Source organism: Archocentrus centrarchus, chromosome 24 (assembly GCF_007364275.1).
Source record: "Archocentrus centrarchus isolate MPI-CPG fArcCen1 chromosome 24, fArcCen1, whole genome shotgun sequence".
Lineage (NCBI taxonomy): Eukaryota > Metazoa > Chordata > Actinopteri > Cichliformes > Cichlidae > Archocentrus > Archocentrus centrarchus.
This window is the reverse complement of record NC_044369.1, coordinates 19,724,018-19,748,541: the sequence shown is the minus strand read 5'-3', so window position 1 is coordinate 19,748,541 and position 24,524 is coordinate 19,724,018. Positions and strand designations below refer to the sequence as shown.

General features: G+C 40.1%; 1 protein-coding gene across 3 annotated transcripts in view; it reads left to right on the top strand.

Moving 5' to 3' along the window:
- The first annotated feature begins 8,292 nt into the window (after positions 1 to 8,292).
- Positions 8,293 to 24,524, top strand: part of nkain2 (sodium/potassium transporting ATPase interacting 2) — a 105,990-nt gene continuing 89,758 nt past the window's right edge. The window contains exons 1-2 of one of the 3 annotated variants that reach the window (XM_030722399.1): positions 8,293 to 8,938; positions 9,087 to 9,174. In XM_030722399.1, the coding sequence (XP_030578259.1) occupies positions 9,154 to 9,174 (21 nt within the window). In that variant the 5' untranslated portion in view covers positions 8,293 to 8,938; positions 9,087 to 9,153. Of the gene's footprint in view, positions 9,720 to 24,524 lie in introns of all 3 variants that reach the window. The other 2 variants (XM_030722398.1, XM_030722397.1) reach the window with 2 other exon arrangements.

The following is a 24,524-nucleotide window of genomic DNA, read 5'->3' as shown; positions in this document are numbered from 1 at the left end:
AGATGTCAAGTGTGACTGAAAACTGAACTTGACAGCACTGGGACTTTCATATGTTCTCTTGAACAATGTGAGGCGTTGGCAGGCACTTGCTGCTGTCAGTGTCATGACTGTGTCCAAAAAAAAGTCTTTATGCATTCCTTGAAGGGGCAAAGCTAAAACCTAAAAGCTGCTTTGCCTTGTTGCCCAAACACGCCAAGACATTAGATGATATTTTCTGAGATTCTGTCTTCTACCACCACCAGATCCACGTTATGTATTCCACATTGTGGCTCATCTGTCTTACTTTGCAGAATGAATTCCTGTTGTTAGGGATGCCCACGCTGTTGAGATAAATGTGTAAAAATGTGACAGCCTGGCATCTCCATCTCCTCACTGTGGTAGGTGACAGGTGTCTGTATCTGCCTGAAACATTTCTCTTGCTGTTGAACTGAAAATGCTTCAGCTTTCACCAGACAATAAGCTCTTCATCACACTGTCCGTAATTAGCGACACAGGACAGGTGGCAGTGCCTCCCAGAGAACAAATCAGTATGGCTCAGCACCAAACGCCGTGAGTGGGAAAATATGTGTTTTCCTGTCATGGTGCCCATGAAACCATTGTTATACCAAGAGTGCATGCAACAAACGCGACATGGGAGCATCATCTAAATACCGAGCAGGTTAAAAATGATGGAAAGCTAAAGGATCTTGCACAATTTTAAGCACCTTTTCAGCTTTGTTCAATTGATGCAGTAATAAAGCAGAAATTTAAGGGCAGCTATGCCACTGAGCTGGAGGTTACACTGAAAAGCTCCTAACAACATTTTTTCCCACAGAGGGCAAACTTTCTCTTCACCCTATTCAAATATCAACAGCCTATTAAATGGCCATCAGTTGTAATTACTCCAACATGGATAGCAGGCCTTCTTGTGGAATGATTAGCTGCAGGCCAGCAGGTGTGTTTTCATTCATTCTGGTCAGTCATAAAGAGAAGATAATGTAGGTGACCTCCAGTGCTCGAGTGAAAGTGCGTGTAACATCTCCAGTAGACTCGTTACCTCTGTGACCTCTGAAATGGAGCTTTCTGGCATGCGTTTCACGCTGTGAGAGGGTGTATCACATCACAAATCATCTTTTCCCAATCTGCGTGAAAATCATTTGATTTTTTTTCAGCTATCACGCATCCAACCTCCTCTCATATATGGATTTTCAGCAGCTTTGCACAAGCACCATTACATGAGGTGATAACGGCCTACTGAGGTCCCTAGTTGGCGGGCGCAACCGCCTACTGATGATATCTATGGGAGTGATAACAACAACCACCATTTAACGAGCTGATAATTCAATTGAGGTATTCTCTTATAGAAGGAGATGTTTTCCTTTTATTTTATAATTCACAAGCACAGACCTGTACAGTGGATCATGCTAGCATGTGTAATGTTAAAGTGGGGTCTCTCAGCTTTAGTGGCTGAGCTACACCTTAGCCAAACCAAGTTTTGTCCCTGTGTGTAACCAAGTCATTTTGTTGCCTAAACCTAATCAAACATGAACGGTCAGGTCGACTATTTGGCTTTTTCTACCTGCAACGTTTAAACAGTTCCACTATAATGAAGCCGGCCAATGATAAAGAACGACATTTCTCACTTTTAGACCCTTCATTGTGAAACTAAAATGTTGTTGATTGTGGATCATCAGCTATTAAATAATTCAATGTGTGACTGAGTTGCTTTTATTCATTTTCAGCTCATTATTTTTGATTTGTTAGCCCCGTAATGTGCTGGTTCACATTTTTTTCTTTTGCTCATGATAACAAAAAGCAGACTAAGCATCTGATTTATATACATTTGCCAAGCGGCCTGGAACAAAACTCCAAATAATAATGTTTCTACATCTTTGCTCAAAAAAAGTTCAGACAGCGTGTCAGTGTTCCTTTCACACTTTGTTTTACTCACTTCAGTTATTGGAGACTGCATCAGCTCTAATAACATCTAATTCTTCTTTCTATATTTTGTTATTGATTCACTGATGTAAAGCCATGTTTTTGTCAGTAAGACAAAACGTGTGTGGCGTTTTATCGTGTTTTATTTCAGCCTGTTTGCTGCAGTGGTGTGGGGAGATCTCCTCAGTTGCCTAACTCGGTGTGCGCTTTCATGTTTTTGCTTCTGTGATCTGCATTTTTCTTCTATTTTTACACTGAGACAATTAGCATGGAGGTTCACTTTTTTCAGAACGGCGCGTTATCCCCCTGCGACCCCCTCGTGTTTCACTCTCCATGCTCGCCCCTCTTTTCTGTTGCTGTCACTGCCTCTCCTCTGTTTTTTCCTCCCTCTCTTGTTTTCCCCTCTATTAGATCTCGTTTCTGTCCATCCTCAATTTTACGGGGCGTAAACAGCGTATATGAGTCTTCAGCGGCTCACTCGCTGTAACTGATATTTCACAATCACATATTTTCAACTATCATGGGTCTGAAGTTAGATTGTTTTCACATAGGACAAGGTGTAGGAGGTATAGCATGTCACAGTGCCAGAAGGGGTGTGTGTATTTGTGTGTGTGTGTGTGGGGGCTGAGATAGGCTGGCAGCAGCAGGCATCTGGTGACATCTGGTCCAGACAGATAAAGTAATAAACACACACTATCTCTCTATCAGGGGGGAGGTGTAGCTCTGTCTCCTTCTCTTTCTCTATTGCTGTCACTCCACTTTTCTTTCATATCACTTTTCACCTGTGTCAAAATCACTGATACGACAGGAGTTGGCAAGTATTGACGAAGCAGTGTTTCAAATGAGGGAAGAGATGCTAACCGTTGGTAAAATAACAAAGTATACATATCAGGCCAGTTTCAGTTTAATTTTGACTGAAGTCCTGTAGTGTTGCAGGTAGAGGTGCACAAATCCATCCAGCTTGGTTAAATTCTATATTTTTCTTGTTGACTTTTCTTTATTCTCATTTGGAAACCATAATTAAGGAGTTCATTTCTATGTTCACATTTCATCAAGTTTTTTTGTCTATGCCATGGGAAGAGGGGCTGAAGGGCCACATGGGGCTCCAGAGCTGCAGGTTTTCAAGTTCCTGGTCTAGGAAAATTAGAACTGTTCCATCAATACTAAGTCTATAAGTCCAGTTTTCCAGACCAAAGCCTTTGTTACCAATTTATTAAAATAGCTTGTTTGGCTGGGTAGGTCAGTGCATAGTTTTTGATGGAGCAGTGGCTATTTTCTCTGATGGACAAGGTCTGATCTCCACATGATAAGTTTTCAGTAAAATCCGACCAAAGCTGTCTAATAAGAAGGTAGTACACCAGCAATTGCATCAGCATGCCTTTACTTCACAACCATACCCACACAATTTGGATGATGCATGCTCAATTTTCTCCAACAGGCAGGGTGCAAGGTGCTATCTAACACATCTGCCCTGTGTCTGCACTCCTTTTAAATTAGCGTTGCTTTGCTGGGTTTTCGTCCTCCCTTTCTTCTTCATTTCCTTCTTTTCTGGGACTCTGATTTGGTTTGTGTGTCGCTGTTGTTTTATTTTTTAAAGTTCAAACCTGCTATTTCAGTGCACCTGGATAAATTGATGGCAGGACAGCCAGAACCCCAAAACTGATCAGCAGCAAATTTAATGTTCTATACAATTGAAAAACAAATGAAAATCTTTATGCCATCATAGACAAGAAATCTTTGTAATATTTTGTTTACCAAACTATAAAGTCAAATTAAACTCAAAATTGTTCCTGCTTTTCAATTCTGAGGGAAAAATTCACACAGACTGACAAAATTGGCATATCCTGTTGTTAAAACCTGATCATATTGTTTTTCTTCATTACTGTTGAATCCTCAGATTATTTCTTGGTTAATCAAATGATGTCTCGTGTTTTGTTTACAGGTTTAAAACCCCAAGATATCCCATTTCCAATCACAGAGAACAAAGAACACCAGAAAATATTCACATGCAATGAGCTGGAATTAATTTTTTTTTTTTCATTGTTTTTGCAAATAAAAAATAATCACTCGCTGATGAATTTGTAATTAGTCTCCAGATTAGCCATTTCGCAACTCATCATTTCATATTGCACTCTTACCTCCCATATCTGCTAAAATCACATATAAGATGTATATGCACACGCACACACATGCGCACACACAGAAGGGGGTTGTTATTTACTTACCCTTGAACCACATGGGGCCTCACTTTCAGTGGTCAGAGGGTCTGTGGGTTATAGGTCCAACTGGCCAGTTCAGAAGCCTTTTCTAAAGAGCAGATGATGTGTGACAAGGAAAATTAGAGGGGCCGGATTTCTAAGCAGCTTCTACAAAGGCCACATAAATGACAGAAATGGGAACAGAAAGAAAGAACGAATGAAAAGAGGCAGGGAGTGGTTAAAAAAAAAGAGGTGAAAGAAGGCTGGCGATAAGTGAGAAGCTGAGTGGAAATATTGGTGGATGGAGTGATGGATGACTAAGTAAGTAAAGATGATAAATAGAAGGAGGGATGGGTGGATGAATGGGTGGATGCCTCGACACATGGCCCCAGGGAGTCAGCTATTATACATGCTACTGTCACTCAAGATTAGAGGCATAATTAAACTCCTGTCCCACTGCGTGTGGCTCGAATGAGTGTGTGCGTGTGTTTCCATTTGTTTGTGCATGCATATGTGTGTACCTGGATGCGTGTGTTGTTTTGGGTGTGTGTGGGAGGGGCGGACTGTGACAGAGATTGATGGTGAGGGGAAAGCAGGCCATTATGTTGTCTAGCTAAAGGAGTGATAGCCTCTCCACCTCTGTGTCTGCTTAAACTGCTGGCCATTTTATAGGCGTGGCACACGTGACCCCCACAACAGACACACACACACACAAACACAGAAATTCTCTAAGCCTTTAATTAGGACCAAACTCCTTGTTTAAAGAAGCAACTTGAAGCTTCATTTGGCTGCAGTTAGTAGCTGGAAAGCCTCTGCTGGATTGTACAGACACTGTGGAAACAACACAGAGGCTCTGAGCAAAAATTAAGTGCCATTTATAAATTAGGCATTCACCCTCTGAAGTGTTCACCCAAGGCTCTTTGCAATAATTTATAGACATTTGTGAGCAATTTTAATAAGCTACATATTTTTTTCCCCTTTAAAATTTTTGCCTTAATAGCAGTTTATCAGAAAACCATTCAGACTTCAATTAAGTGAATGAAAAATGAGGATAAAATGATTATCTTGACAGCTCAGAGAGGACACCAGACTGAGGGAGAGAGAGAGCAGTTTCATTCATGATGATGGTTAAAGGCCATGTTCATGAGCAGCTGCACACCGACCAAGGCTGCATCTCTCTCTCCCTCTCGCTCTCTACATGCTTGTGTTTCAGTGAGTGAAAGAACCGCGCCGCTCCCCTGCCGAGCAGAACATCAGCCTCATCAAGTCAGCCAGACCGAGCCCCAGCAGCGGAGAGAGGTGCCTTCAAAATAAAAGTCCAAATAATATATAATGAGTTTCAAAAAAGAATTAAAAAATCCACATAAACATTTGTATTCAGTAAAATTTAGCTGAATTATTTAAACTTTTAAAATATAATATAATATAAAATAAAGAGTATGTTTTTTTTTAAAAAAAAAAAAGATGAAATAGACATTCCATAGCCTATACCTGTTTAAAAAATCCCACTGCAAACACTGTGCTGGTTTTACATTTAGTATTGTCTAAAGCTGCTCAGAAGTAGTTATTGTGTAAATGATCCCAGGTAGCATAATATACTATAATAATACAAGACCCAACTAATTCCCCTTGAATTAAACACAATTTCAGTGTATTTGATCTGTAATTACAGTGGTAATATGTTTACCTACAAATATTTATTTGAAAACACACTAGAATAAGGGGGTAACAATTCAAGTTATTACAAGAAAGAAGAAATAATGATATCGTATGTAATTTTAAGTACTGTAAAGTAATTTTAGGTAGTAACTGCTGGGTAATTTAGCAGAAAAACAAATAAAATTTCCCTATTTTACACTGTAAATATGTTGTAATTTTAGGGACTTTTAGTGGCTTTTGTGAAGGAAGCACAAAAAATAAGCAAAGAAATAGCTAAACTGTAAAAACAAATTTAAAAAGTATAAATAAATGTATTCATAGCTAATAAGATCAGGTTACTGTTAACTTTGTTGTGTTTGATTTTGGGTTTGCATATAAATAAAAAACTGTTTATTCTATTGGAGTCTTTTTTTCTGTTTGTGAAAGAAACAATCAAGCTTGACTGGGCTCCATTTTTTTAAGACCATGTGGGCCTACACCCTGCTGTGTGTGCAGGTGTTTATTCCTTTCTTGTAAGGAGGAAAGTCAGTCCTTATCACATTTTATAATATAACATGTAATATGAGAGGCCCTTAAAACTACCCTACCCCATAATAAATATGGGCCTTTGATGTCTGGGTAAGTAGGGGCAAGCAAAGTGTAGCACAGGCACATCAGTGTGAACTGGGAGCATGGGGTTTCACTTTGCAGTCTGAACATTAAGAAGCACTTGCATGATTAGGTCTGATAGCAGCACAGTGCTCCACCAGTTAATAAGCACTTGAAAAGTCAAAATAGGCTACATATCAAAAAAATACTTTCATGTCCTGTGTAACTGTGATGTACTCTATGATCTGATGGGATAAGCTCGTGTATTAGAAAATGTTTTACATCAGAGTCCCTGCTCCCGTTTGGTCATACAGTATTTTACCATAAAATGTGGACCATCCCCAAATCCAGCATCGAGTCGGGTGTAACTGAGGAATCATGAGCACATTCATGTGCAGCTGCCAACAAGCTGAATGTGGGGCAAAGAGTGTGTTTGTGTGGGGTCATGTTACTAATAAACTCTGCAGGTTAAGAGTTTGGCGTCAATAGTGTGAAGGACAGATATTCACAGGTCAAATTTTACCCTGCGCTCTCACACACTGAGACATTTTAAACTGGGCTTTTGCTTTGTTGATTTTGAAATATTTCACTTATACAATATCATTACTTAATATTTTTACTTACATGTATACCTACTTACCTTATTGTATTAATTTTGATTTTGTTTCTTTTGATTGTTTGATCATACTGTATTTATTTTATTGCCCTATATATGATTCTACTTATTTAAGTTATTTGTTGTATGTGTGTGGTGTTTAAATCCATTTTTTAAAAACTGCTGTAATGAAACTATTTCCCAAATCTGGGATAAAAGTACATCTTTTTTTTAAAATCTTAAACTCTGTAGGTCTTTCCATCCATAGGTCGGCCCATCTCTTTTTCAGCCACATTTCTAGTGCAAATGAAGGAATTAACATCAAGCACTCCAAGGTTGAAATTCTGAATTTCAGTGAGTGCCCTATAAAGGGTTAAGCAACTTAAGTGAACATGGCATGGTTGTTAATCCCAGACGGGCTGGCTTGACTATTTCAAAATCTACTGGGATTTTCCTACATGGCCATCTGTAGGGTTTACAGAGATTCCAAAAATGAGGAAATATCCAGTGAGCAGCAGTTCTCTGGGTGAAAATGCCTTGTTGAGGTCAGAGAAGAATGCCAAGACTGCTTTGAGCTGATAGGAAGGCAACAGTAACTCAAATAACCACTCGTTACAATTAAGGTATGCGGAAGAGCATCTCTGCAGGCACAACATGTCGAACCTTGAAGCAGATGTGCTACAGCAGCAGAAGATCACACCTGGTGCCACTCCTATCAGGTAATAACAGGAAATGGAGGCTGCAGTTTACACGAAAGGCTTCACCAAAATCAGACAACAGAAGATTTGAAAAAATTTTTCTGGTCTGATCAATCTCTGCCTTGACATTTAGATGGTAGGGTCAGAATGTGGTGTAAATAAAATGAAAGCATAGATCCATCCTGCCTTGTTTCAATAGTTCAGGATGGTGGTACTGCAATGGTTTGGGGGATATTTTTGTGGCACATTTTGGGCCCTTTAGCACCCACCATCCCTTTATGATCACAGTTTAACCATCTTCTGATGGCTCAAATCATCTCAAACTGATTTCTTGAACATGACAATGAGCTCACTAAACTCAAATGGCCTCCACAGTCAACAGATCTCAATCCAATAGAGCATCTTTGGGATATGGACCAGCATTTCTGAGGAATGTTTAAAGCACCTTGTTGCATCTATGCCATGAAAAATTAAGGCAGTTCTTAAGGCAAAAGGGCGTCTAACCTGGTAACAGCAAGGTACCTAACTTACTCACTACTCAGTGTATGAATGCCAAGAGAAAGTTTCTCTCCAATTTTGGCCGCTTTTATTTTGAAAATCTCTTCCGGAACAGCACCACTGCACCGAGGTGTTTGACTTGACAGATGGCAGGCGGGAGACGCTCCTGTCTCTCTCGGTCCGTTGGTCCATCCCGGTTCCCATTGTCTCCCCTTTTCACTCTTTGAAGACAAACCCAGAGACGACCAACTAAAACTTAGCTGTTTTTTCCCCGCTCACATCATCCTGTGTATGTTACGTTTGGAGACTTACCTCGACCTGAAAATTTACCCCGTCCCTCTCTATGAAATTTGGACATGCTCTTCTGTCTTCTTTTTTAAAATTCTGTATAAATACACTGGCTGTAAAGGACACAGCAGCGACTGAACCGAAGCAACCATCGGCTGACCGAGTTGACAAGACGGCAGTTGTGTCATGGATCTCACGGGGAGATGAACCGACGGAGGAGGACTCATTAGCCAAAAGAGCCGCCGAAATCAGCTTCCAGCGGCTGTTGACACATCACAACACGCGAGCAAAAAATTTTTTTTCTTTTTTTTTTTTAATGACCATTTTCTCACAGGATAAAACACCACAGTTATTGGGAGATATAAGACAGGTTTAGGACCTTGGTGCTGGAGGCTTAAAACAAAAATAAAACGCGGTGTTTGGTTAAGGATGTTGCCGCTACATGTCCGTTACTTCCCCTGAGAGGAGAGGAGAGGAGCTCGCCCGTGTGAAAAGAGGCAGGGACCACTTTCACTTGTTTTCTCCACCCTACAACAAATTAGGCTGTTTCAGTCAGGCAAATGCAAGTGGTGCTTAATCGGATTATTAAACGAGGGATTTAATCTGGGGGAATATATCCATCTAATCTCACCGTCTCTTTTGCAGCCCTTCAGTGTCTTAAGTGGCTGCTGCCGTGCCAGGACTGTGCCAGATCGGTGTGTTCAGCGCTGTGATGAGGATGCGACTAATCGAGGTTATCACAGGTTTTGTCTGGACGAGTGCAAACTGTGTAGACATAACTGGAAAGTCACTGTAACCTCTGCTGAATCAAAGAGCCCTCTCATAAAGCAGGCTGCCTTCATTTGTGTCACATGTGTTAAAATGCACCACACCAGCTGATTTAGCAGGCTTACTAAACTGTCCTCAGCTGCAGAGGCTTCGAAAGGGTTTATCTACATATCCAGCTCTGTGGACTTGAATCATCCCCAGGGCCCACCTTCTGTGTCGGACCCATGTGTGTTGGAAATCCAGGGGACAGTTACAGGCTTAAGTAGCTGCTTTTCATTCCCTTGAGCTCCAGAGAGTACAAGTGGGCTGTGCCGTGCCCTCTTGAGCCCGAGCAGGGAGTGCTTCTGCCTGGGCTGCAAGCCAGCCAGACGGCCCTCTGGGGGCTTTTGGATTTTGAAGGAGAGATTTGGGAGTTTCTGCTCCACGTGGACCTCCAGAGAGAAGCAGGAGGACATCATGGGGTGCTGTAGTGGCAGGTGCACCTTGGCCTTCATCTGTGGCATGCAGCTGGTGAGTGTTTGCGTTCCTATTGATCTTGTAAGGGGAGGATAGTCTGGGTTAAATCTTGTAAGAGCTCAACAAACAGACAGGTTCTGATGGGAACAAAGAAAAAGGAATCTTTATCTCGAAATGGAGCAGGAGTGGGAAGGCAGGTGGATGGAGGGGAGAAATGAATTACTCAAAGGTCACATTTCAGAAGTTAATAAAAGGTCATGATACAAGGCATGATGTAGTTTGACGATATGAGGGCTAAATAGATGAACACTCTTGCTGAGAGCTCTAAGGCTGTACTAAGTCCATATAGACTGATTGATGGAGGTGAAGCATGATAGATGGGGGCACTGGGGAGAGAAATGAGGTATGGGTGGATGGCAGATGGAGAGATATATGAAGCAGGTACATGTAAAGTGAAGAAGGAAAAGACCTATACAAAATTATAGCATCAGACACGACCATGCTGTCTGTCTTGTCTCCCGGTGTATCTCTTTTTTTGCCCATCACCATCTGCGTTAGAGGAAACTGGTGCCAGGCAAGACAACTGGGAGGAGGGATGGTTTGCAGGTGTGTATATGTGCATACATGTGGGGAAGTGTGAGGAACAGCACAAACAGTTTCATTAGTTCTGTCTTGTAGTTTCTGCATAATGTGAGGAAAATCTCCCCCAGAGCCTAACAATGAAATGAAGCAGCAAGGAGCTGCCAAATGGTTAATGTAGGTGACCTGAGGGTAGATCATGACATTTCTTAAACTGGCATAGTAAGATTTATTTTTTAGGTAGCATGTGAGTAAATATTGTTGCTGTGAAATTAGAATTGTTTTCCTGGAGGCTTATGATAATATTTATATTTTCAGGCTTCTTTTAGCCTTGTTCAGGTTAGTTTGTGACCAGCTTGTTGCCATCTTTGGCGCTCCAATCACTTCCGTGACAACAGGTGTATAAAACCAAGCACCTAGGCGTGCAGACTGCTTCTACAAACCTTTGTGAAAGAATGGGTCGCTCTCAGGAGCTCAGTGAATTCCAGCATGGCACTGTGATAGGACGCCACCTGTGTAACAAGTCGAGTGGTGAAATTTCCTCGCTACTAAATATTCCACAGTCGTTAGTGGGATTATAACAAAGTGGAAGTGACTGAGAACAACAGCAACTCAGCCACGAAGTGGTAGCCCCTGTAAAATCACAGAGTGGGGTCAGCGGATGCTGAGGCACCATAGTACACATAGCACATAGACACATGGCCCCTTCGTGTTCCAACATGACTGCACACCAGTGCATGAAGGTCCATAAAGACACGGATGAGTGAGTTTGGTGTGGTTAGAACTTGACTTGACTGCATAGAGTCACATTTTATTTTGATCATAATCTCTTTTAACATCTCCTGGGTTTTGAGTTCAGTCCACTTTGTGCAAAATGCTGATACATTGACTTTGTATATTTGTCACACATAAATGTTTCAGATCATCAAACCTACCTGGCTCTATGTGAAAAAGTACTTGCCCCCTGAAACTAATAACTGGTTGTGCCACCATTAGCAGGAAGAACTGCAATGAAGTGTTTGTGATAACTGGCAATGAGTCTTTCATATTGCTGTGGAGGAATTTTTGCCCACTCTTTTTTGCAGAATTTGGAGCATCAATGGCCTTTTTAAAGTCATACTAAAGCATCTCAATCAGTCAGGACTTTGATTAGGTCACTCCAGAACCTTCAATTTGTTTTTTTTTTTTGTTTTGTTTTTTTTAAGCCATTCAGAGGTGGACTTGCTGGTGTGTTTCAGGTCATAACCCAAGTGTGCTTGTGCTTCAGGGCACGAACTCCTGGCTGGACATTCTCCTTCAAGATTTCTGGCAGAGAGCAGAATTCATGGTGCCATCAATTAATGTAAGTCGTCCAGGTCCTGAAGCACCAAAGCAGCCCCAGACCATCACACTACCACCACCGTGTTTGACTGCTGATGTTCTTTTTATGAAAGGCTGTGTTAGTTAGCCAGATGCAACGGGACTCAAATCTTCTAAAAAGTTGAACTTTTATCTTATCAGTCCACAGAATATTTTCCCCCAAATCATGTTTTTTGGCAAATGTAAGACGAGCCTTTTTGTTCTTTTTGGCCAGCAGTGATTTTCGCCTGGGACCTCTCCCATGAATACAGTTTTTGCTCAGTTGCTTTCTTATTGTTGAATCATGAACACTGAACTTAACTGAAAAAGTGAGACTAGAAGTTAGATGTTGTTCTGGGTTCTTTTATGGCCTTCTGGCCGTCAATGCTCTCTTGGAGTAAGTTGATAGGGTGGCCATGCCTGGGAAGGTTCAGCACTGTTCCAGGTTTTCCCATTTGTGGATAATGGCTCTCACCGTGGTTCACTGGAGTCCCAAAGCCTTAGAAATGGCTTTGTAACCCTTTCCAGACTGATAGATGTCAGTGACTTAGTTTCCTTACTTGTTCTTTAGATTGTGGCATGGTGTGTTGCTGTTTTGACATCTTTTAGCCCGCTTCATTTGTCAGACAGGTTCTATTTAAGTGATTTCTTGATTCAGCAGTAACCAGGCCTGGGTATGGTTAGTGAAACTGAAGTCAGCTTTCCAAAAAATGTGGTTAGTCCACAGTTAATTAATGATTTACCAAGGGGGCAGTTACTTTATCACATAGGGTCAAGTAGGTTCAGATGGCGAACCTACTTGAAGCATGACGATCTAAAGGTTAAAATCAAAAGTAGTCAAAAACGGCCAATTATACGCCAGCCCCCAGAGGGTAAGAAGAGAAAAAGAAATGCTGTCACATTTTCCAAACTTATCATTAATGACTCCTTTTTAAGTCCTCAAACAGACATTTTAAGTAAGGTGCATGACTTTAATTGAATCCTCAGATGTGAGAAAAAGTAGGTTTTCTTTTTCTAATACTGTTATATTTAAGCTTCTTATTCTAGTACATTTTAACTAAAGTATTATGATTATTGCTACTGTATGTAGTAGCTATAAGACTAACAGCCACAGCAGAGCAATAATTCTGGGCAAAGATTCTCCAAACGCTACCTGGGGAAATGAAGGAAATCAGTCCCTTTAGGCAAAGCGGGTACCACTCATCATAAATAAATCCTGCATTTTCTAAAGATTTATGAAATGCTGCTGTTAGAGGATCTCGCTGTAGAGCTTTTGTCTCCATGTGTATGGAAGCCAAAGACAGGCTATGATATAGAATGGGACACTGCACAAGCATGTGAACAAAAGTGCATAAACATGAAGTGAAATGCTTTGGCTGTTGCAGCTTATGCAGTCATGTACAGTATGAACGTGCAAAGTATATAAAAAAAAAAGACTATTGTGATGGCTAGGAAGCTGTTAGCATGAAACACTGTGTTCAATACAAAAGGAAAATACAGAAAAAAATACCCAATTTACCATAAAGATATTATGTGTATGACCCTCTTTGAGTGAGTGTGGCTTGTAGGCCTATTGTGCTGTGAAATAGGACATTGCTCTGCTCGTTTCCATTCAATAAAGACAGTGGTGTAAGTGAACGCGTCCACAGCAGAATGCCGATGAGTTTACCAAATGTGGTGCACACACTGTACGCGAAGAAAGACACCACTGTGCTGTAAATGGGGATGCTGTGTATTTCCCTGTGTGAAATAAAGGCCGTGTGTGGTGTGTGTGTGGTGTGTGTGTGTGTATAGAGAGAGTGCTTGTGAATGAGATGCTGTCACAGAGATAGTCCATTGTGTCTAATGCAGTGGGAACTAATGCTATGCCATAGGTCAACAACATGTTTTTGCTCTGTTAACTGTTGTAATAGCTAAGCCAGCTGATGAGCTGGAGGTCTAACACTACTGTATGCTTCAGCTTGGCTATGCACAGTTAGCAGTCGCAGCTATTCAAACACAGGACTCTTGAAGCATCACAAAAAGTGCTCAGTTCCACTCTTCAAAGATGCACATTTGAAGATATTTCATTGCTGCAGTTACCCACCAGAAGCCACACTGCTCACGGTCCTCTGCTATTTGTTAACCATATTGACTATGGATTAAAAGACAGCCTCTTACCCCACCTCAGATTCCTTGTTGGAAGTAATTGTTTTTGCTAGTGAGCCTCACCTAATAGGTGAGACTTGTAGAGTAAGAAACAGTGCTGGTCAGTGTGTCTCATGTAGGGGAACTGATGTCTTATGTAACTCTGGTAGCAGTTTTTTTCTGCTGCTTCATTAGCTAGGTTAATTGCTGAAAGCTAATGTCGCCACACCTGAGCAGAGATCAATGATCCACAGCTGATGTCATTGTGTACTAAGTTTAATCAATTCTTCCAGCTAAAATTATAGATTTGCCTGATTGTTTTCATTTCTCTTACTTTTAGTAGTAATATTTCATTTAATGTCAGCAGTTAATTAAAAAAAAGTTTGTGCTTTTCTTATACTTTAGCTCTCTGTGTCAGTCAAAGTTTTCTTTTGTCACAGTCACACTTAGTAAGTAGTAGCAGAAAGGATTATTGATTTTTTCTGGGATTGAATAATTTAACAGTTAAATTCTCAGTCAATCAAGTAATCATTTACTCTAAAAAATTGTAAATTGTACTTAAGGCCAAAGTGACAATTTTATATTACTTGTTTTGCCTGTAAAAAAGACCCCCAGCACAACTCAGTTACATTCCTCAGAGATTTTGGTCCAGATTTGTTGGTTGCACATCCATGATAGGAATCTCCTTTTCTACGTCATCCCAAAGGTCAATCATTTGAATACAGTGAACTCATCATCATGTTCAAGAAACCAGTTTGAGATGATTTGAGCTTATGCCATGTTGATGTCATCTTGCTGGAAGCAGCATTAGAAGATGGGTACACTGTGGTCATAAAGGGATGTGCATGGGCGGCAGCAGTGCTCATGTAGGATGTAGCATTTAAACGATGCTCAGCTGGTACACACACCAGCCTGAACTGTCGATATAAGGCAGGGTGGATCCTGATTTCATGTTGTTTACACCAAATTCTGACCCTACCATCCAAATGCTGCAGCAGAAATCAAGACCAAGCAACATTTTTCCAATCTTTTATTGTCCAATTCTGGCAAACCTGTGTGAATTGTAACCTCAGTTTCCGGTTCATAGTTGACAGGGGTGGTGTCCAGTGTGGTCTTCTGCTGCTGTAGTCATTGTGTTTGTACATTCAGAGATGCTCTTCTTCATACCTTGGTTGTATCGAGTGGTTATTTGAGTTACTGTTGCTTTGAAGCAGTTTGACCATTCTTCCTCTGAGTTCTGCATCAATAAACTGCCACTCACTGGATATTTTCAAGTTTTTTGAACCATTCTCTATAAACCCCTAGAGCTGGTTGTTGTGGGAAAATCCCAGTAGATCATCTGTTTCCGAATGCTCAGACCAGCCCGTCTGGGACCAACAACATGCCACGTTCAAAGTCACTTAAATCCCTTTTTCCCCATTCCCCATTCTTATGTTCAATTTGAACTTTGGAAGAATTGTGTTAATGAGAATTGAAGTGGTGTTACTAATGTGGCTGGTGTGTGTATCTGTATTCTAAAGACATAAGTGGTATTGGGTTTCTGATCCCTAGTATCTCAACAAATTCAAGAATTTCTAAAAAAAAAAAATAAAAAGACTTCTTGGCAATAAATGTGGGATCCTAATGAGACTGTGGCAACAGCATGTTATATTACATATATAAAGTGTCATGGTGCTGTATGCAAGCTGTGCTTTCAGAGGAAGATCATACAGTTGGATTGAACAAAACAGCAAAAAGACCATAGAGCGCGCCACACACACACACACACACATAAATGCACAGATACATGCCATATCACTGGTGACTCACTGCCTGTGGCGATGGTTCAGGTCCATGTTGCTATAACAGTCCACAGCACCCATCAGCTGCTGCCACAGAAGTGATGACTAAATCATCTAAGGGCGTGACAGGTAGCGGGACTGCAACCGTGGCCTGCCTCCGTTGGCTGGTTTCAGTCAAGGTTTTGAAGACGGCTGGTGGTTGTTAATGTTGATGGAGTAGTAATTATGTTGTTGGTGTGTACGTTAATTTAATTGAGGTAATGGAGTAAAATGATGGGCTTGTAATTCAGTGTAGTGCACAATCACAGTGAGATAATAATTCGTAATCCACAGATATGTAATTGATCTTTCAGACTGTCAGATATTAGTAATAGGGGAACATTAATCTAAAAGAAATTTTCCCAGAAACTGATGTAAGTGCTTAAACCATAATTGTACAATTATACAGTTGCATGTGACTGTAGGCTATCTGAGATTTAGTGTTTATCTTACCGTGACATTACAATCCTGTGACATTTCCACCACTGAACACCACCACATAATGAATAATTTACCTTTTGGAAGCTGCAACATGGATGCAGAAATCTCTGTGTGCCATGGGTTGGGAAAAAAGAAGGGACATTTAAAGCAGCCATTTAAACCCAGAAGATTGTACACAACCAAGATGCATTTTGGGAAAGAAAAAAACCCAGGAAAATCAAAGATGACATGTATCTTGACGCTGGTTTCATAACTTCTGTAGAACTTGTTTGCAGACTTATAAAACAGTCAATTTCACTTCCTACTACTGCAATTTGGCAAAAATGTCCTCCCACTCAGTTTGATTGCAGCCTAACTCCCACATTTTATTAGTGAGCCTCAGTCGCAGCTGTTTTGCAGTATGCACTATCTCATGCGGTTGTTTTTTTTTTTAGCATTTTAAGGCAAATCCACTTTTAGAATGGGTCGAGTTCAAAGTGAACGGAGCTCTGCTCTTTGGCAACAAACAATCTTCAGACCTCCTTCTTCATCGCAGCAACTCGGTGAGATAAAAAGGTTTTCCTATCCTTTATGTACAACACTGCTTTCAACAAGGGCCACACACAATCTCAGCTCTGAGTCTATAGATTTTCTGTCGCTCTTTCTTTTTCACACTCTCTAATTTGTCAGTCTCTCTTGCCCCAGGTCTCCATCTTTTTATATATTCCCACCCATTGTGTGTATGTCTTCTTGGCCATTTTCATTTCTTTATCTCCGCCTTCTCTCTCTTTCTGCCTCTGCTTGTGAGAATGCAGCCATCACTCCTTGACCAGGGACTTGACTGACAGTTCATTCACCGTATTTCAATAGTCTGAACACAAAATAAGTCTTCACTCACTGATCTGATGAGGTAATTTCACTGCGCCAAATCAGTACCACACTGGACCTCAGCCCTTGTAGATCAGTCCAGGCTGCATGTAGCTTGTTCATACATTCTAGGCAAGTGGGAATTTTACTTTTATGGCTTTTGGCTGTTATTAAAACACAGTAGTGAGTTTGGGTGAACTTAGCCACTCAAAACAGGGACATTTTTTTTTTTTTTACATTTTGTCTTTTGTTGCTTTCTCAAATATTTCATTAATTGATCATTTTTGGCTGCCAGAAACATGCTGGTGCTACTCTTTTAAAGCTTTACATGATGTTGGTGTCCTTGAGTTGAAGGTACTTTTCTGAGTTCATAATTCCATTAGTTCCATTTTTGACAAAAGCCCCAACAGCACCGGCTGAAATGCAGCCCCAAACCATCACAGAGCCTCTACTGTGTTTTACAGATGGCTCCTGAACTCCTTTGTAAATACTGGCAACCATTTGAACCAATAATTTCAAATTCATCATTCCATCAGACCTGTTGTCTTGCTCCATAGAAGCAAAGGATAAAGAAAAGAGGGATGGCTCAAGACTTTTGCACATTACTGTATCTCAGGTCTACCTCAAATTAGGAAAGCTGATAGCACAAGGTTTGCCGTTCAATGATAGCAGATTTTTTAGTGATACCTTAAGTTAATGTTCACACACTAAAACTCAATGACTTGGTTCAAACCTCAGAAGGCTTGATGTAGGATGCTCATATTACACAGTACAGTTCATACACTGCCACTCACAGTGTAATCAGTTAAAGTGGCTACACTGGGTGTCAGAGCAGTGTAAGTGGAATGTGTGTGCTATGAAGATTGGCGCTGCAGAAATAGCTAACTCTTCAATTTTTATATATTTTTTTTAAAGTAAAGTTTAAAGAGTTCATATTTCTTTAAATAAACTACCAATCGGCATTCATTTTGCCAGCACCTTCACATATTCTACTTTAGCATCTAGACATTTATTTACTCGTTACACAAACTGTGAAAAACCTGAAGTTTCTCAGTACTGCGTCAGTTCCGAAAGCTGATTTTCACTCACACAGGCCTACACCTTATGTGTGCTGCACTAACAAGATGCATTCTGCTGCTCATCCGCTCCCTAAATGATCTGCATATGCTACACATTCAGTATATAAATAGTTTGCCTGTGCAGGTAAAAAAAATAATAATAATAGCATGTTCAGCGAAAGATACGAATTTGTGAAGAAGGATCAAGTTAACAGGTTCATGAAGACATAATGCTTTTGCTGAATGGTAGGACAGACTCCAAACTAACTAAAAGAAATAACACTAATATAAGTAGCTGACCTGAATGCCAGGTTTCTGAACTTATTATATTCACTTATTTTTGCCAACATGTGATTGATCAGTTTTGGTTAATAGGTTTTTGGTCTTTGTAGTCAAGTGAGTGGTTAGTCCCATATCGTGTATATGCTAAGTATGTTTGAGTGCATCCTGTAACGTGTATAAGCTTCCCCAGTCCAGTTGATGTACAGAGAGTATAATGAAAATATAGTAAAAAAAAAACAACAGGTCAGTCAACCAACACTAAGAAATAGTGCTTATATTTGCAACTGTGCAGTGGTAATTCTTCTGCTGCAACACTTACATCTGCAGTAACTGAACTCTCCCAGCATAATTACACTGCTACTGACAGTCAGGCTCACTAAGAGATTTCAGGGAACTCTGCACTATGCTATGATACAAATTATCTTAGGTCAGACAATGGATCAGCTCTGTTCAAGCAGATATTTTTAATTACTCTGTTGAACGTCCGCTTCCTATGCAGCCAAATGCTAACCTACAAACACACAGCGTATCTATCTCTCCCCTTTCTTTGTTTTCGGCATTGATCTTTCCATTTGTGCTTATTTGCATCCACCAAATGCCTAATTATTTTAAAAGCATATGCTTTACACACCAAATCAGTGCCTAAGCTATGAAGCAATAACATTTAGGTGAAAGCAAGGTGGCTTGTTGTAACACTGCAGTGGTTCCAGCAGAATTAGATTGTATTTGTGGTAGCAGTGAGACGGCACGGGTTTGTACATTTGAAAGGAGGCTCACCACCGCTTTCTTAAATACATTAATAAATAATACTATGTATAATACTACAGTACTACTATAGTATATACTGCTATATTTACGTTGTGTCTGTAAATAATGAAGCCATAATGAGCTGTCTCTCCACTTAGTTCTTTCTGATATAGATCAACTCCACCATCTTAAGCTAAAGTTAGCAATAGTAGTCCTGGGTGAGCTTACCATGGTGACACAAGGACAGGTTCTCCACCCGCAGGTTCTGGTTAGAGTGGCCCCACTACTTGCAAAACATCTTCAGAGCAGAACAAGGACTGCTGCTGCCAGTTGCAGTCCAAGACAAGTTGGAGTCCATCTTATACATCCCTCTTTCCGAGTCTATGAGAGGGTCTGCTTGGGTCTGAGTGACATAAATTTTGTTATTTGTCAGACATTCATGTCCTCTCTTAATTTTTTGTGACAGCGTGGACCTGTGGGTAACATAATGGTGCAGAGTCCCCTTGCAATAAGAAGGTCCTGGGTTCAAATCCACTGGCTGACTCTGGCCTTTTTGTGCGTTCTCCCTGTGCCTGTGTGGGTTCTGTCCAGTACTACAGCTTCCTCCTACAGTCCAAAGCCTGCTTCTGCTGCTGACAAAGCAATGACAAAGTGTATCTCAAAAAAACCTTGAGGTGACGTGCCTTCCTCCTGTGATCTTTATCCAGTAGTCATCTACCACTGTCCTAATCTTTGCTCCTGGTAACATAAAATTTAAGGGAATTAGTCTTATGGACAACATGAAAAAGCCTTTTTGTGCTATTTCCAGTAGCTTACATGTTTTTGTTTGTGCTCTGATTTTCTTGGATAAATCTTTTCTGAAAGGCTGAAACAAGTTGCTCAGTTTTCTCTCTATATTTTAAGCCAGATCAACAGCTACTGCTTTACTTTTTAGTAAATATTTTAAAGACTATTAAAATGTAGTTCATTTCCATTTCAGCATATGTGGACATGGCTTACTCAACATGTATAATAAGACTAATGCATAAATTCTGTGTTGCAGCTGCAGACACAGACTGCTGTAGGCACCACAGAGGGTAGTCGTTCTTGTTATACTTCTTTGAAGTCCACTTGAAGTCTGCTCGAAGAATGACCGTGTATTGGTGCATTGAACTGTAGTGCCTGTCCCAGACAGGTCCATACAGTCATACAAACAGAGCTGCAAAGACTATCTTAGTCAGATTTACATCACTCAGACCAAAGTGGACCCTAGCAAATTCACAGAAACTATAACACATCCACAAGTGTATGCAGTCATACTCAAATCCTCTGCAAGGATGTACTTGGGCACAGCTGTGTTTTGTACTAACACAAATATATGCACAAAAACAATGCTCACATACTGCTGTTAAACAGGTTAAATCCTTAGCATGTTAAGCATATTAGTTTAACCGTTTAGTATGCTTTGCAAAATTTCAAAATTAGCGTCAAAGACTGTGTAAGAAATTGGATGTTCTCATTGTGTCCAATTGGTTTGTGAAGTAGTGTTTTGAAGATTGTAGCATTTTCACTGCATTCATGTGAAGGCTAATGCTAATAGATTTGGTAAGCAGTGTAGTGGACCTCATTCTGATGATTGGGGCCTCTTGACCAGGTCATGTTTGTAAATGAGAACTGATTATCAAAACATTTTATGTGGTAAAATAACATTCAGATGATGACTCCTGATGATGTTTTTCTGTTCTTTTCAGATTCTATGTCAAAGAGCCACTTTATATAAACCATTTCCAAAGACTTTTTGGGAAGCTTTCTCAGTCATAGACAATAAACGATAAACATAAACGATAAACATCATTATTCCAAAATAATTTTCGTCAATAGAAACAAGACAGTCAAAAATAAAGACAATATAACTCGTTCCAACTATTTTTGACAGACAGCACAAAAGGCCAATGATGATGAGAATATCATTTCAGTCATATGGTTGACTAGAGATAGAGCCACATCGGTTTGGTGGCTATACACCAGTATGTTAGAGTGTAAGAAGAATGAGATAAAGACAAAATGACCACGAAAATGTTGATTAAAACTCGCGCAAACTGTTAAACAAACATGACCCTTGAAACCCTGAATTTGGACAAGTGAACGAGAAATGCCCACTCATCATGGGTATGAATATCATGGTAATTTTGGGCTTAAATTAATTTTTTTGAACTGCTCTTTTCCACGGTAGAATGATTGTACAGCAAACATCCAAGGAGCTCAGTGAAGATCTAAGAGGGAACATTTTAGAGTTACACAAGTTGGAAAGGTCTCTTGGGGGCCATTTCTAACTGCAGTTTCCAAGATCATCAGTTCAAACCAGTTTGTATGTAAGTACAAGTTACTCAGATGTGTTAACACTTTGTCCAAGGTCTGGAAGAAGACCCAAACTGTTACCCTCAGATGAGAGGAAATTGATTAAGATGTTCAGGAACAACCCAGGAACCACAAACGCTCAGCCTGCCATAAACTGGAAACTACTGGAACACCATCATCACTGGTCCGCAGGAGAAGCGAGTTTTACATCGCTATGGACTGATAGAGTGCCGACCAAGGAGAAGCCCCTGCTCCAAATCAAAAACTTCAAGCTCATTGAAATTTGCGTTTTCCACATGACAAGCCAAGCCAATTTCTGGAGAAAGGTTTTATGATCAGATGAGACAAAGATTGAGCTATTGGGGCACAATGACAAGAGGTATGTTTGGAGGAATAAAGGTGAGACTTTCCAACCTAAGAACACTGTACCAACTGTCAAGCATGGTGGGTTGGTAGCATCATGCTCTAGGGGCTGTTTTGTTTGCCAGTAGCACTGGTACATTGGTAATTAGATAAAGTCTGTGGACTAATGAAGAAGAGGGATTACCTCCAAATTCTTCAACTTCACCTCAAATCAACAGCTAGATGATTGAAATTTGACACAGTTGGGTGTTTCTAACAGGACAATGATCCAAAACACACATCAAAATGGTTTGGAATGGATTAAAACACCTTTTGAAAAAAACTACGACCTCAACCCTGTTAAAAGCCAGGTCTGTGCAGGAAACAATCAATTTAAACAAGCTCTACCAATTTGCAAAGAATTAAGCCAGAAGCTTGTTGATGGCTGCCAAAGCGTCTGGTCCAGGTGCAACTTGCTAAGGGACATTTAAGCAAATATTAGTGAGGATATATGTATACTTTTGACCCTGTATGGATTAGAGAAAATCCAAAACAAATCAACACAATTGTGCACTAAATTCTTGTTTTTGTCATTAAAGATGTATGCTTTACAGTCATTACACCCTGGAAAAAGAATAGTTCAAAGAAACCATTAAAAGCCCCATATTACCATAACATTGAGTGGGACGTAAACTTCTGACCACAACTGTTCATTGATATCAACTGATATGAAAAAAAAAATGTCATGACAAGATTTTTTCCTCCGGCCCTACTCGATTCAACTGCAATTGAAAACAAACAATGTCTTGGAGCCTTAGAGAAAGAGTGCAACACCATGATACTGTATCAACTCACATTGTCATCATAAAACAGTCTGTGAAACTGTGGAAGAATGGCATCAGTAAAAAGTGATTTTTTTTGTTAGACCTAAAAAGCTGACTCAATCTATATTCCTCCACAGCTCAGTGGAGGCTTTAAATTGAAACCCTTACACAGTTGGATTGTTTGTTCTATAGTCTCACTGATACGGGACTATTGTGAAATCACAGCTGCAAACTGAAACTGAAATCCAGTGTTGGCTGGATTTTTGTGCATGTGCATGTGGCAACCGCACTGTACTGTAGCAAAAAATGCATCATTAAAACGTGACATTTAAGGTAAAAGATTTGTGAGATGGAAGACAAAGTATCTTTCAGAACCAACAGCCATATCTTATTTTTCTTTATATCAACAATATTACTCATCACAGAGACACAGTTGCCTTTTACGGTTCATGTCATAGCCACCAGTTTTAATATTTTGGGGAAAGCAGGTGCTTTCCACCAGTTTGGCTGGATAACTGAGCCATCATCTGGTTTCTGTTTGGTTTCTTCTTCTCTGCTGTTGCTATGGAGAGGAAAACAGTCAGATGTGCAATGGAAGCTACAACAGTTTTATAAAGTTATCAGATATGAGCAAAATACACAAGAGTGTCTCAGACTTTAGCAGAAGAGTGCAACTTCATTTTTCTCAGAAAAATAGGACCAGCTTAATAACATTTTAACTTGGCACAGTTTGACATGGAGTTTGCAGCATGTTGTTGACTCTTCATACAATGTTTAATCCAAAAATGTATTATTTAAAGTCTTTTTCAGTTTAATTCTCGCCCCAAATTGCAAGCAAGTTAGAGTTGCAAGAAAAACCTCTGTGAACCATTTTAATTCCCAGGATTCCTCAAAAAAATGTGGTCTGATCTTCATCTAAGTTTATGTTTAGATTTATTTTTAATTCAAAAGGATGCAACGCAAATTATTATTAAAAAAGCACACACAAAAACTGTGAACTAAAATTAGCAACAGTTCATCTAAGCTGCTGCTGCTGCTGCTGCTGATTAAACAGTGACAACTGGCTCAAACTAGATGCTTATTTTCCAAAGTTCTTTGGTAATAAAAAATAATGTGGAGAGAAAAAAATGTAGGAGATTTGGTAACATTTGAACATAAACTTTAAGTGACAGAAATTTAAAAGCTGATACTGTACATATCTTACTGATCCTATTACAGTTTTATGTACGCACGTTTGCATCATTGATTTTTTTTTTCATGCTTGATTTATTTCGCTTTTGTACTGATGATTTAACACAGAGTCTCATACCCATCTAAGCCAAGGAAACACTCCATCTGTGCATCAGCTACTGTTGTCTATGGAGAAAATGAATGGGAACTCTGTAATCGAAGGTCCTCAGTGTCCGTTGTTTCTCTTGAAACATGCATTTTAAATGCAGGTTTTTTCCATTTAAAACATTCAGTTTAATATTTATTCACAAACAAATTAGTGTGCTCCTGTAGCGTCTGAGGTAAAAACAACAAATGGTGAATAATGTTTGAATCCTTGAAAGCTTCCTTAAATGCAGGACATTAGTGAGTGCACTTATAGATCTATGTTTTCAAAGTAGTCTCCAAAACCTTTCATCTTAAATTGCAGCTTTGGAAAACACTGACAAAGCTACTGCAGCCAGTTATATTGGATGGGCTGTTGTTTCTTCAGAGCAATCTGGTGGCCAATTTCAATCTTCCTGCATCATACTCCTGAGTCCTGACCCCATCTTTGAAAATTGCCGCCGCTTTCATATCGACACTCAGCAGTGGTGAGTGAGAGGAAAGTGAGGCGATGACATGCAACAAAGGTCATGTACTGGATTTGAGCGAGCGATATCACAGGCGGGAGTGCCTGCTGAGCTGCCAAGATGCGTATCGACGGCGCTGGAAGCTGACCTTGTCCATGACCACCGCTGACGGATGAGCTGAGATGGTGTTTGGTCAGATACTGCAGCCTCAATATTTACATTCAGGCAGACAGACAGGCCGCAACAGACACTTGCTTCTCTTTGTTTTATTTTAAAGCGCTCCAAATTGTTGTGCTGCTGACTTTCTGCTCGTTGCCGCTCCTGGATTGTTATTTAC